At 32.1% G+C, this 15,632-nt stretch overlaps 1 protein-coding gene across 2 annotated transcripts in view; it reads left to right on the top strand.

Moving 5' to 3' along the window:
- LOC123692883 (rho GTPase-activating protein gacK) overlaps window positions 1–15,632 on the top strand; it is a 149,323-nt gene that overhangs the window by 122,343 nt on the left and 11,348 nt on the right. Inside the window, exons 5-6 of one of the 2 annotated variants that reach the window (XM_045637721.1) lie at window positions 3,330–3,484; window positions 6,104–6,294. In XM_045637721.1, the coding sequence (XP_045493677.1) occupies window positions 3,330–3,484; window positions 6,104–6,294 (346 nt within the window). Of the gene's footprint in view, window positions 1–3,323; window positions 3,485–6,103; window positions 6,295–15,632 lie in introns of both variants that reach the window. The other variant, XM_045637720.1, reaches the window with a different exon arrangement.

The following is a 15,632-nucleotide window of genomic DNA, read 5'->3' as shown; positions in this document are numbered from 1 at the left end:
TTATGTTAGAATTCTTTTAATTTTGGAGTGAAACTTCTTTATGCGCTTGAGAGTATTTTTAGTTCGCGTCATGGCAATACCGTCACGTCAAGACGACGATTTTGGTATCTTTGAATCTTGACAAACGCACGCTTACGCCACACGCTCTATTTTAAACATAATAGCTAAATATTAACTAAAAATTGCAATACTTGTATATTGCGGATTGTCGGCATTAAATCGCATACTATAAATATTCAAAGTAGGTATCCAGTATCACATAGCACGTTACAATTTGTCAATTTTGTAACATTTCGCAACTATTGTCACAATAGAATGTCGTCTATCACACTAGTTCTTATTACAATGTGGGTTTACAAGCCATTTATAGCAAACGATTTTATTTCAATACTTAATGTCTGTATATTTGGCTTTTTGTATTGTAGGTCAGGTGTGGGTTTTACACAGGATGGCAATAAATGTTATATAAGGAAAAAGAAATAAAATTGCCAAGTTTAGTGTTATTAATTTCGAAATAAATAAAGATTACTGGAATTTACTTTATAAATTTAAATAAATGTTAGTCAGAATTTAAATAGCACAGATGCCATCGAGTTTCAAGTGTCGTCTTCAATCTTTAATAAATTATCATTTGCCATACTAAGTAAACTTTAAGTCCGAAATCCGTTTTTTTTGCTCTACCCACCGACTCTTATCCTATCTATTCGACACGATACCGATACGACTTTCGCGTCGCGTAATCTAAATACTTCAATAAATTAACACTTGCCATGCTATAATAAGTAAATCACAACCGGTATAGCGGGACACAATTTAGTTGCTGTCTCGATATCGTTACATTAAATATGCGATCTATCTACGCACCTTTCCCTGGCATTCGACGCACTTTATCATGGTTTAAAACAACACTTGAAGGCCGTTTATAAAATATGGACTTTGAGAAATCTTGTAGTCTGGTGGTCTACCTCTCTTAGGTGGTAAACTGCGCGCTATTTATAGAACAAGATTATGCTGATTATGTATTTTCTTCGTTGATTGGACGCTTATAATATAAGCTTATAATATTATTATTATAATAATTTGTGGGTGTCCAATTAGAATGAATGAAAAGGTGCTAGTTTAAAATTCATAATTGGTAATCTTACAGTGCTAGAGATGTGTTAGTAAATTGATTTTTAATCTTGCTCTACATTCTAAAGAGTTTTTTAAGTGGATATTTTGGGGAATATTTTTGAGTTACGTACTGTAACTCGTTAAAATTAATAGAATTCGAATGTAAATATAACTCTATGTTACTTCCAAATATAAGGATTATTTCTAATTATTGCAGTTCATATTTTTATATTACACGAATGAGTGGATTACAACAAATCCTTTTCTGAATCACTATTTACGAGACCAATCACTTGAAAATGTACTGAAAGGTCGTTACGACACAGTTGATAACAAGATCTGTTTCAAGCACAGGTTTCAAGTATGCAGATATATTCCGTCCTTAGCATAGAACGATTTTATTACAACGATAAAACAATCGATCCAATCTCTATTCTTGTTTCGAAGAATTCTAGGCTTGGGAACTATTCCATGTTATTGTTTAAGGCATACTTCAATTATAATGCAATAATATAGGTTTAAATTGGCTCCTTGGCCTTGTATTTATGGAGTTATGAAATTTTCTACGAGTGTAAAAATTTACTGTTAAAAATGACGTTGTCCTGTTCGAACTGTAATAAAAGAATGTTCCAAATCCCATCTCTTCATCGTTCTAAGGTACATTTAGCTTTGTTTCTCAATGTTATAATTTCCACCAACGGGTACATCTTTTAACAGTGTATCTTTTCTTTTTACATATATCTCTACTGTGCGTGTGTTTCTCACTGAAATAATAAAGGACTGCAAAAAATTATTGAATTTTAGTTCGAAATCGAACGACTCGTTCCAGTCGAACTCGAAGAATATACTTATTCGCTTCTTAATCATGTTTTGGATACTTATAAATAAAGATGTCACGTATCTACAAACAAATTCTAGTCACGTAACAAAACGTCTACCAAAACTCTTATACGGGAGAAAAACCCATATTGATTGAGTACGTAATAAGCCACAGTACATAAGTACATACATTTAAGAAATAACTACCTACCTTTGATTTAAAAATATAATTTTACGGTCTATATGTTAAAAAGCTTAAATTATTATTAATAAATTATAAGGTATGCCACTCTAAGAAATACATAGGTAAGAGCTTAAAATAATTTGGTCTATATAGACCACTGAATATGAAAGATAAGCATTAATATCTGCATATCTATTATCGAGAATAAGATATCTAAACATTTCGCTACGAATTGTTTTATTCATGTAGAAAGAATCTATAAAATAAAACAGACATTTAAAATCCTTATCGCTGTAATTTGATATGCAAAACAAGTCTATAATCCGGGAAATACGATGGCCTAATCTTAATATTATCTCGATACAATGTTTTAGAACATGTCTCATAAATCTCTCGAAGGTTATTCTGTTTGAGACGATATCCTTGTTCAGCTCGAAGATAAGATTTCATTGATTGATTTAAGTTACTGCGTATTTGATAGTTCCGCGATGTGAAGCAAAAACGCAACTGTCAATATCGCAAATAAGGTACCGCTAATGATCTCAAATTTCGTAGTACCTATCTAAACTAATATTATAAAGAGGAAAACTTTGTTTGTTTGATTGTAATGAATAGGCTCATAAACTACTGGACCGATTTTATAAATTCTTTCACCATTCGAAAGCTACATTATCCACGAGTAATATAGGCTAGGTTTTATCCAGGAAATCCCACGGGAACGGGAACTATGCGGGTTTTTCTTTGAAAACGCGGGCGAAGCCGCAGGCGGAAAGCTAGTTCTTGTATATTACGATGCCATGTGAAGGTGTGTGGTCATCACTCTCAATGTAAAGTGTTGGATGTGGTGGATTAATATAAGACTTATGTCCGGTTGTACAATTTCTGGATAATTTTTGTTAAGCTCATCTGTTAATTAAAAGGGCAAATAATGTATGAAAATATACCTCAAGCACTGTTAAATAAGGCAATACTTTATAAGCAAGCGTTAAAACAACTGTTATTTGTTAATCTCCTGTTTACCTTAAATACATAAAGCAAAACGACTTAAATGTCCAAATCAAAATTTCGTTTTTTTTTTACACAATTATTTTTAATCCTTTATCCTAAAAAGTATCTAATAGTAGGTAATAGCATAAAAAATAAACGAAACTTCTATCTTTATTCATAAGATTCATATTGTTCAGTTTTCAAGAGTACTATTTTCCAGGGGCAGTCAGCAACACTAGAAAGCATACGAACGTCGCTCTCTTCTAAATTCCCGTCCATGCAGACTCCTTCCCAAGAGGTCGTGTATGACACGCTCGCACAGCTAATGCAGGAGAGGAAAATATACCAGACGTCCAGAGGATTCTTTATTGTCACGCCGGAGTAAGTATATTTATAAGCTCTTTGTGTCTTTAATTTAAAAAATTTTTGTCCTATTCCTTATTTAAAGACTTTAAATAAGGAATAGGACAATAATTTTTTTAATATAGCGTGTAGGTTAGGCGGGAAGAATAAAAGTACCTATTCAAAAATAATAATTATGGATTAGGAGTTAGGACCATGTCTATCATGGAAAAAAATAACCGTTAGAATATCATTATTTTAAATTTCAATACAGATTATCCAAAGAAGTAACATATATTTTGCAAAAGTAGAATGTATTCACAAATTCAAGGCACAGTCTTTGAAACAATCCGAAATACCTATGAGTCACCGAAACATTCACAATTTAGTACCAAAATAAGTATCCGAATCATATTGTAAGTAATAATACCGTTACATATCGTTACAGAAATACGGTATTAATGGGTAGAAAATGTATGTACTATTTTTTAAATAAATAAGCTTACACTGTTCAATTTTTGGTATGCCAGTGTTAATGGTTGTAACTCGCTAATTATTCTTAGCGTGTTATTTAGTCAATAAATCAGTGTCTAAAGCTTAGGCGATTAAAAACAAAACAGCCTGAAACTGATGATTCATTCTTCCAAATAAAGACATCGTTCAACTGGAACACGTTACACAAATTGGAACGCAGTCTGTGCGAATGACAGTACAAGCCAATTTTGGCGCCAAACTTGACATTGCGTATCCAATATGGCGTAGCTAAATTGGTGAAATATGGAAATACATTAGTTTCTAATGCATAAGTTATTACATACTTTATGACTTCCAGATTTTATTGATTTATTCACAAAATATAATGTTTATTTCAAACGCCTGTAGACTTAACCTTTTGTGTAATTACTACAAAGGCGTTAAATGCGTTATGATAATTTAGCAGCAAATTGTTAAAAGATCTTTATGAAGAAGTTATTATTCATGTATTTGCCATACAAATCACTTTAAAGGTCAATGTATTTAATTATGCCTCAACGATATAACAAATATTATGTAACGAAGTATTGACTGCGCACAAGGTTAGGATTTGATCGTTAATTTACGATGAATAAGTAAGGTCGTCACAATGTGGGTTCTAATCAAAAATATTATTGTGCTAATGAATGTTTTTTTTTTCTTATTTAGTCTGCGGGCCCGGGAAGGTTATATCGATATTTCTTTGACTTTTAATTTATCATTATTATCGCTACCTAGTTCTTCTACCAACTGACGCCGACTAGCTACAGTAACACATTTTTAAACATTTTCTATTTTACATTTAAGTAGGTATAGGATAAATCCTAAATAGTTTCAAAACATAATATCATTTAAATCACTACTTTTTCTTTACACTTGAGCAAATGCTCGACCAACAAATATGTCACTGCTATTTTTATTCCACACCGTAAGCACAGCGTCTTCAGGCGACAAAAATCTGCGTAAATAAAATTGAGTTACAAAAACTAGTCCATGTTTCCTCTTTTGACCGTTAATTGGTCAGTAATCGATATGTCCTTATTACGTGTCGCCAATAATAATGAATGATAAAAACCAGTTTTAATTGTAGTTATGCAAGCTTAAAGTTCATTGTAAATAGTATGTACTATGAATAAAGGTACCTACTACATTAATTATTGTTGCTACTAATAATAAAAAGGTTCATTGGTAAAGTAAATATTTATGGAGACTAATTCCAAAATAAAATACAACTGAAGATATTCTTAAACTGCTTCGTATATAGATTTATCATTTGGATTTGGTCTCAATAATATTAGTCAAGAAAATCGAACTCACACACTTAATCCGTCAATTACCATTTTATCCATCAGAAGGTCAAAACAGGTGATTAAACTTAATAAATAGAGAAAAAATTAAAACGATAAAACTTATACGTATTTAACACTTGACACCGCTATTCATTATTGTTATTCTTGCTTGAATCAACAAAACATTTCGATCGTGCTTTAAAAAGCACCGATTTCATCCCAAAGTAAAAACTTGTATTTTAATGAGTGACAGGTGACGCTCCGCAAAAAATTTGAAGAAACATAAGACAACAGAATCCGGTTCAAGAAGACCACACATGTTCAATTGAGAATGAGTTATATGTATTTTGTTTACGACTTAAAATTGCGTAATCCCATCACAGGTTTTCTTTTTTTTGCGCAGGAAAAACCTGCCTCTTACCATATGATTGACCCCTAATACTGAGGGCTTCATAAAAGAGAATTTGATCAACAAAAAGATTATAATTTAAACATAAAAAGCCGACAGTCATCAATCATTAATTGTAATTTGAAAAACCAACAACCGCCTTATTTCAATGACCCTTTAAAACACATGAGGAAGATTTTGATACTTTTAATACTAGTGCGGCAATGCCAAATAATTTACCGTTAGCTAGCAATGTATTAATCTTTTTGTAAATATGTATAAGAAATCCAAATTCCAAACTCGTCGCCAGAACATGATTAAAATAGTCTAACAATTTATTATTCTCAATAGCTGACTATCAATTGCATATATTTTCAGTAATTTCCAGCAATTTATCTCACTTTAGTCGATACCTTTATTTAATCTGTAACTCTATAACATTAGTTTAAACTGTATCCCCATTACCAGACGCCGTCGCTCCCGCTCCCGCTCGTCTTCCCGCCACCACTCCACCGAGGACGAATGCAGCTCGCCCAGAACCATCCTCATGTCCGACCAGGAAGCCCTTCATCAGCTGTATGGAGAGATAACCACAGTACGGGACGGTGCGGTCACGCATCAATGTGTTCAGACCAATTTGGCGGATGTAATATGTGGAGGTAAGATTATCAAAATATGATAACTGTCAATCACAACTTGATATTTTCCGCTTTCTTTAATACACAGTAGGTGATCACTGATCATAGTCTGCTACTAGAATTAAACTAAGTAGTGCACTTTTTAGTACTTAATATTCTATTATGATTATAGTTTAGGTTAGTACCTAATTGTTCTACCTACCCAATTAAGTCGAGATTAGTGAAAATACATACGTGTTATAACCATTACAGCAGCATAATCATACTTATTAGCAATGCAATCTTTCATTAATAACTTAAATGAAACTTAAAAGCGGATCTGACTCACCCGTAATCTGTGAACTTTAATGAAATAACACTGTGTTCGAACTCCGAAATCGCATTATCGCGTTCGAAGTTAAGTGCAGTCAATTTTGCACTAGAATAATGGCTATATTCCCTTGCATTCCATCACACGTAAAGTAGGACAGTTCTGCAGTGCCCTGATTTCAACTACCGCCCAGCAATCGACTACTTTTCAGTTGTTTCAGCAAAGAACAATTTGCAGTTGATTGCCAAAGCGGCCACTCCATTTCGATTTCCTTTACTAGATACTGAGTACTGCTGCAACATAAATAACAGTTTCAATCACGAGAAAATCAATTGAAAATGAGGATTAATTGAAATTATGCTAATTTCGAATGCAATCAGTTGATATGGATACCTTAACCAGCAATAAAGACATGGAATTGTATTAGGTACTCAATTATAAACTTTATTTACAAGTCGTGGAAAGTCAAATGGATTTTAATTAAGAGACATAATAACTAATAAATTGCGTCTCAAAACATTACGGTAACTGAGCGCCTTGCCACAAACAACGTAAAATATGCGCCAATTCCTCAATTACCAATCGATAAATATCTCTTGATCCTAGAATAGTAGGGCATGTCTTCTAGGAATGCAAGATCGATATTCTTGTTCCGAACGCAAGTCTTGTAATGAGGTACCAAATATGGTAAGTGGTTCACCATCAACCCGTTACTTGAGCCTTATAAGAGATGCGGCAGTGACATTGTATATGTTTACGCCTATCAGAAGATGGGCTTAGATTTGGTCCAAGATTGGCACTGACGTTTCGTGCTCCTTTGAGTTAATTTTATCGGTCTTTATGAGGTTCCTACATGTTGGACGAGAAATTGCTTATAAGTAGAATGTTCTTGATTGGTGGTATACCTAATTGAAATTATTGGTTGTTTTGATGCTTTTCTTATAAAAAATTAACGGAGTACGTAGTATTCTTGTGTTCATAGAAGGCATATTATACAATATGAAATATCAACAGTTATTTATAACCTTCGTTGTACGATTAATTAGGCACCTTTGCGAAGTCGTGTTTGTACTACAATATTTAAATAAATCGTGCATACTTACAATCACACCTATGAATAATTGGTCTGTCATATTATACAAGTCCGAATGGTGATAACTTCGCTTTGACATTGGTCTTTCCGGAACCGAAAGGTCAGATCGGTCGCACGGGTTCGTGACTCTAAATTGTTTTAAATCCTAACGGTGTGTATTGAGAAATATGCAACGGAACCAACAATGTCTAAAATCAGTTCTGTCCGTTAGGCGATATTGTATGAACGCTGGTGAAGGAAATTTACATTATTAATTGTGTATTTACTGAATAATTTATCTCAATCTATTAAATAAAAATAGATCGATTATTTTTTATAATATATTATTTTACTAGCTTACCGTCCGCGGCTTCGCCCGCTTTGTCTAAAACCTAATAAATTATATACTAAAACCTTCCTCTTGAATCACTCTATCTATTAAAAAAAACCGCATCAAAATCCGCTGCGTAGTTTTAAAGATTTAAGCATACAAAGGGACATAGGGACAGAGAAAGCGATTTTGTTTTATACTATACCCGGCGCGGCCTAAGATGATCCCTATGACACTGACAGTTATTCTCAAGAGACAAACTTGTAATGGCGTCACCATTAAATTAGAAACGTATTGGAGGCGTCTAAAAATGGCATTTATTAATTTTTACGTAGCTTTATGCTATTACAATGATATTCCGTTGGCATTATAACAATTCTTAACATTTACGAGAAATTATATCAATCTGACTTTACGTTTACGTCCTTCAAAACTTACATCGTTGGCATTTATCGACTAGTGCGGAAAGTATCGATAAACAAATTTCGATAATGGAAACGAGTTCACATTTTTTCCATGCTTAAGCTATAGTTCATTTCACTATTGAATGGAACAGAAGATCGCAGCATAATTAATTAATTAATTTCCGTTCGCGTTAATTTACTTACCTATGATAATATAAGTTATATAAAAATTAAATGGGGGATTCCATTTTCATGATAAAATAATATACACTGTGTTAAACGGGTTAAAAATTACGAGAAAATGATAAGGTGCATTTTTATGTTTTGGAAAACTTTCGTTTTACTTACCGTTTCGTTTACATAATAGACGTTAAAAATTCATTTTATAATATTTGTAAAAACATGTTTACCGACGTGGCTGAATGCAAACCACGCCTTTGCCTATAAAATAGTAAAGTATCGACACGATCCATCATACGAGCAATCACTAAGACGAACTGTCATAGGGATCATCTTAGGCCGCGCCGGGTATATGTAGTGATGTACTACTCTACCGACTCTCCCAAAACATTGTTTAAATATATTAATTATCAAGATTTATAAATTATACCTAATTCTACATTTTTCTTGTTTCAAATATTTAACTCATTTTTTTTCCTCCGAGAAACAATTTCACTTCAAAGAAAAATCCCAAGCTAATTAATTAGTAACAACAAAGTTAACAGTTCATTAGAAACCAACCAATCAAATTGTATAACAGTAAACAAACAGAGATCTTAATCAGTGTAATGCTTTCATAATTCCTCTTACTTACCCCCCGATAAGAGCAGCCTTCCAAGGCCACACAAGTGCAAACAGCCAATCCTAAAACAAAATGAATCTAATGACTTTGAAATAAGACCTATATTAGATGTAAAAGAAGGTATCACAAGTAACGAGATCATTTGAAAGCTTGTTCGGTTAGCGCAGGAAACATTAATCAGTCTTACACCATATTTGCAGTAAATCACTTGTCAAGGCAATATACACTTTAAATCCTGGTAATATAGGTTATGATTGACAGGTATTGATAAGCTCTGATAGCGTCGTTAGAAAAACCTTGATATTAAAAAGATATTGATACTACCACGTTAGTTAATGTTGATCCGTTACTCCCACTTTCCAAAGGGTGATTGAAATCACATCAATCAAATGAAAAAAAGAAGGAGCGGAATAATATAATTATATTTACTGGCTTTATGAATTGCTTTTCGCAACTATCGGATATTTTTTGTTTTTATGGATCAACTGGATAGGTTTAAAATTAAGTAATGATTATTACATTTACATAAAATTTTATTGATCTAAAATCACACATAGGTTTGACAGCTGTGTGTAATTAGATTATACATTGTTGATATTTAACTTTTACTCTATTTTCCGGCTATTGGAAACATCATTTTACGTAGCAAATCTCTGCACAGTTAGCATAGGTTTTAATCATCGCATACCTAGGTACTATTGACATTTTCATTACTTCTACCCACAGCTTCTACCGTATACATCTTCTCATAGTTTATTACAAGCAATTTCAATGTATAGACTATAGAGTACTTTGACAAAAAAATTGTACTTTACAAGATAATATATTGACATTTAATGTCGGTTCCGTTACTAATGACGTAACGTTTAAACCAGTGACAGCACGGAAAGTGAAGAGGCTTCCCTGTCACTACTTTCAAGTTTCAATACACTAGAAAATATTGATACATAAATTGTCACTATCACTTTTAATACCAATAGTAGTAAATTTTACGTAGTTAACTCCTATACCAAATTACCTCAGGTAACATTAAGCCATAAAACATAATTATAATTCAGAATAGACCCGATCTAATTTCATATAAATATCTATTTACAATTAACTGACTTGTTATGCCTAATAACTTATTATTAATAAGTATCTTTGTTTACGCAAGAGTATTAACTATTTATCTATGTTATAAAAGGCCTATCAAAAGCGATACAATTGCTGAAGGATTTATATAGACTGTTATGAATAATTGTCATAGATTTCAAAATTATTACAGATTTATTAATTTAAGATACGAATTTAGACTAGGTAGATACTACTTCTACGAGTGCTGGCTACTATTAAGTAGTATTCTGTGCTACTATACCTACTGTGTGCGCTTTAAGTACATATAATATTTTCGTTATAAAACAAAGTACCTAATGCAATTTGCTACAAGCATTCGCAATAACAATAAAGATTTTTTTTGTTGTTTTTTTATTCTTACTAGAAATGTAATTTATATGAATATTTCTATTTTCGAATGCATAAAAAAAAATTACGCTGTGCTTTTACTATATTTTAGTCATGATACCGTAAACGTGATAATTTGATAGTATAGTCCTTTATCATACTGCTATATAATATTTAAACTTAGCCATTGCAAATACAGCATACCTACGCTACCCACTATCATACTTATATTGTTATTATTTAAATATTGTCGTCTCAAATGCTTTGCTCGCTGAAATTGATATGCAAAGAGTCTGCATAGACAGCAATGTAAACATCACGACCACGCTCGTTCAGAAATCCCAAGAAAGTTGCAAGCTGTGTCAACAAACAGACGAACTCTCAGCATAAATACTTATTAATGGTCTAACTAGTTCTTGAGAATTGTAAGTTCAACTGATTTTGAAATGTTTTATGAGAATTAGCTGGTATTTCGAGTGCAGGTACCTACTAGGTGATTTCTCGACTTCTGTTACGTATTTTGTTGTTTTGCTTCATGTAACTTGTAATCGTAATATGCAAATTGTAAATTTGTTATTATAACTGTTTGTTAAACTTTTAATTGCCCATAAAACGTTTATTGAATGTGGCGCACCACAGATTTGTTCTAGCGCATAAAATATACAATATTCATAAATCAGTTAACGTCTGACGTGCCGGAAAACCTCGCAGTTAAACACCAGAGAAAAACCATTACTGAACCACCTACGTTGAAACACTATCTCTTCAAATACGATTTCTATGAAATTCGGTAAGGTTTCCTGGTTGGTTTTATATAATCGTTAAAAACATACGGCTTTGATCATATACTTATTTGTCTCCAGATTTAGGTAGAAGGATGAGTACCTTAACGTGATAAAGAGTATCAAAATATCATCAGAAATAACAACACACACAGCAAAAGACAATTTGATGAAATGTAAAGGCATTACGTCATATAATAATTGTTTTTATTTTTGTATTAATGGAATTCCATTCCATGAAATTACTTACGAAAAATAAAAACTATAGAGCTATCAAAGTGATGCCTAAACGCTTAATTAAGTACAAAGACAAACTCCCATTCCCAACAATAGTAGCTCGACGATATAACAAAGTTTCCATTAAACTTCAATTACTTGCGGACAATACAATAAGTTCTATTCGATACTAAAATAAACCGATCGTTCAATGGTCAGGAATGTCGCTCCATCACGGATTAATCCTGTCTCAATCGAATAAACTTAACAATTTATTGTTCCTAGAATCTAAAACTATTTAGAATTTAATAGTCTGTAGCTTAGAAACAACACTAGGGAGATTGAATTACTTATCAGACGTTACATTGTAAGAGTGGAATTTAATTCTGACGGATTTTATCGATAGAGCAACAATTATTATAAAACTAAGTAACTATGATTTTGTTGCAATATTAATTTTATAAACAGTTTTATCTATTTTGGTTTATTTTACAACATAGTAAAATAAATTTTGAGAGAGTTAGAAATTGATAATCAGGCAGATTAATTCATGGATTACGAATGTCTCTAGTCCGGCTTCACATATTCAAAGTTCTAAATAGTTTAAATGTGACAGAACTAGTTTTAATCTGCTCTGCAGAAGACCCACAAATACAATAGTATCTAATGCCGCTATGCAGTGCACATTCAAATGAAAGCCAGATATTTTCATAGTTCCAAAAAGTAGAGAAACATAATACAATCTTGACATTTTAAACATTAGTCACGCAAACTACATTACCATTTTTTCCATATTCATATACTTAACACAATTGCATTAGATTGAATAACAATCCAACAAAACTATATTCATAAGACATACATTACATGAACATTTAAATAATGCAAAAGTAGGTAATACATTCTTCGACCTCAGAATTCAGGAAGGATCTCTTAATGTAAGACTTGATAAGATACCATGGGACGGCCCAGTGGCCATTTCTGACCTTTTCTATTTAAAACTAGGCTAATTGTATTCATTTTGTGGCGTAGTATTACATAAGGTTGCGTGTTAAAACATTTACTTTATACTTTAGTGCAATGCAATAGCATAAGTCACCAACAGTAAGCCAACAGTACGTAGGGACGAAAAGATGTCCCATAAAAATTATGCATCGAAGAGGAATGCTGAAAAGTAGATTTTTAAAATATGACGACACGATTTTATACGACATCAGATATTATATAAAGACGAGATATTTTCCAATAATATATAAACCCGTTTGAAAATTTGGTTCAATAATTAGAGAGCTGCATTTACCTTTCATTAGAAAAGAAGAAAATCTGCAATCAAATTACCTAGGTATATCATATTGATTTATAAAAAGTTACAGTAGAAATTAAAAACTCTACATAATTATTTTCCAGAAAATATCGAAATTAGAAAACCTTACTTCGATCGTAAAATTGCCGAAAAAATATGCACTTCACAAACATCAAAAATTTATTTAATTTCAAAACAGTCTATCACCAATATAGCATACTCAATGCCTCCAGTAGGCACATACATTATAACAAATTGCCTATTTTGCCTAAAATCGGAACTACTTCAAATAAAATCCTGCTTCAAACTCGCATTGCATAAGCCATTCGTTGGGAAGCTGCATTGCACCATTTTAGTCGTAATGCAGTGGTCCCAGTTGTTTTATTAATACTAAATTTTTTCCGTGTCACAAAGTATCGTTCAGGACATTCTTAAAATTCCTTATTTATATACTGCACGTATAACAGCCTAGTGTAAGTACAGTTTTTTGTATTATCGGAAAAAAATTTAGTAAAAAAATAACCAAATAGTTTCTTTTGATAAGTAACACATGATGCAAAATAAACTACTAACAGCATATCATTTTGGCGAAGAAAACAAAAAACATCTCACTTCGATTTAAATTAATACAACAATCTGTTTTCAAAACTCATTAATTTCGGAAAAGTGCGAAAGTCGAAAGTAATCGAATCAAAGAATGATTTGGGACGATGACTTCGTAAAATAAATGTAGAACATTTTTGAGTTGCAAACATATCAAAAAATAGACAATTTGTCGCGGTGAAAACGATAATTTTTAGATAGTTACAAGCATCACGCGATTTACGCTTGTTTGAAACACAATTGTACTTATTAGGAGAATTTTTATATATACGTAAGTATAGTTTTTTGCCTTAAGTGAAATGTTAAAAACAATTTATTATTTCGTAATGATTACATAGAGGTTGAAAACCCCAAATGTTATCTATTACTTATTTATAACTTCGCTGAAACAACTGATGATACATACCTATTCAATGCATTTTTATGTAGCTAGATGGCAATTTAACAGCAGATCAAACATAATAAAACCGTAGGTACAGTGTCAAGTATGAACAACGAGGTACCAATGAGAGCCCTTGTGTTTCCACTAGCCACGAGCTGAAGAACTGTTGATTGGCTTTTAAAACTGTGTTACGGGATATAGCAAAAAATATTTGCACCTTACGTCCGAAATCTTTATAATCATGTTTGCGTAGGTGAACTGAAAGGTTAAGATGTCTTTAAAAATATATTATGTGTGTCAAGTGTAGTGCATTGAAATGATATTGATTTTATTCCGTTTACTTTTTGATCCTACCTCACATCAGCGTTTAATTTTGCACACAAAAACCAGCTTACCACGAAATTCTCGTACTAAATTGCCAGCCATATAAAAGATTGTTTACACAGAAACCTCATTTACATACGAGTTCGTCCACCTATTCATGGCCTGATTTCGTAGCCCTACTAGGCTAGCGCCGTGCCATAGTTGGTAATGTCTTCTAGCCTGGAATCTGTGATCCTAGTGATCTGAACTGATGACACCGTATCAATGATGTATGGCTTATTCAAAAATAGTGACACCTTGGAATAGATACTCCGTTGAGAAGGAAGGAATAAAACACGTTTATAACGTTTTTTCCATAGGTTTATAACTATTTGATACATGATTTAATAGTTTATAAGTATTTGACGTTTTTTGATTGAATATTATTTTAAGGTACCTAACTCAAAATTAAGTCGGGTTATATAACGCCATCTAGTATCCACTAGAAGAAAAAGCAAGGAACCTAACTGGTATACCTAAAGTTGGAAATTTTGAAAAAACTTCATTTTGGCGGCAAGAGATGAAACATGTGCCAATCGATAGTACATCAAAATACAAATAGGAAATACTCTTTGGTAAAATGTCGTAATTGATACGGTTTCGGAATAAATAAGGGTTAAAAAAAAATATTTTTTTTTCAGTTTTTTGAATTATTTGTTACTTCTTACACTTAAAGGTTAACTTGTAGGGTAGCCACAGGGTAGATAATAGTTGTTTTATAATGTTTTGTTCTCCTTTAATAATTGTGAGTTTATAATGTTGGAAACACAATAAAACTAAATTCGTGACCAATTTCTGGACATGAATTTTGACCAATCATTAAAAGGTAAGTATAGGTAGGTTACAAAACAAACTGTCTAAAATATTCTAACGTTTAAAGACCTATATGATTAAAGTTGTCTCTGGATACAAATTACAAACAAAACTTTTGTACAATGTGAATTGCTGAGAACTCATATTATGATATAGGTACTAACCTAACTATATAATTAGTTTAGAACCAGCCAGTCATTAGATTCCGTAATTATAAGAAATGACGAAGTTTTTGCGTTAACCACATGGATAACCTTGGCCATGATGGTTCGTTATGGGCAATTTATTTAATTTTAATTCTACCACAAATTGTATTCGAAATGAATTCTAATTATAGAGTTATAACATTTTGTTTTATTCAGTCCGTTTTGGTATAATCAGAAACCTATTATTAATTTATTTGTTGTATTGCGAATTTATAGTAGGTAGGTAATTTAGGTAGGGTACCTAATTTAGTCGACGAGGTGCCTTTGCTTTTGAGACGTAGATACCTAGGTTATTACTACATTAGGATGCCTAGGTATCTATGTGCTTT

Source organism: Colias croceus, chromosome 6, assembly GCF_905220415.1.
Source record: "Colias croceus chromosome 6, ilColCroc2.1".
In the NCBI taxonomy this organism is placed as follows: Eukaryota; Metazoa; Arthropoda; class Insecta; order Lepidoptera; family Pieridae; genus Colias; species Colias croceus.
This window is presented reverse-complemented; position numbering and strand designations above follow the sequence as displayed.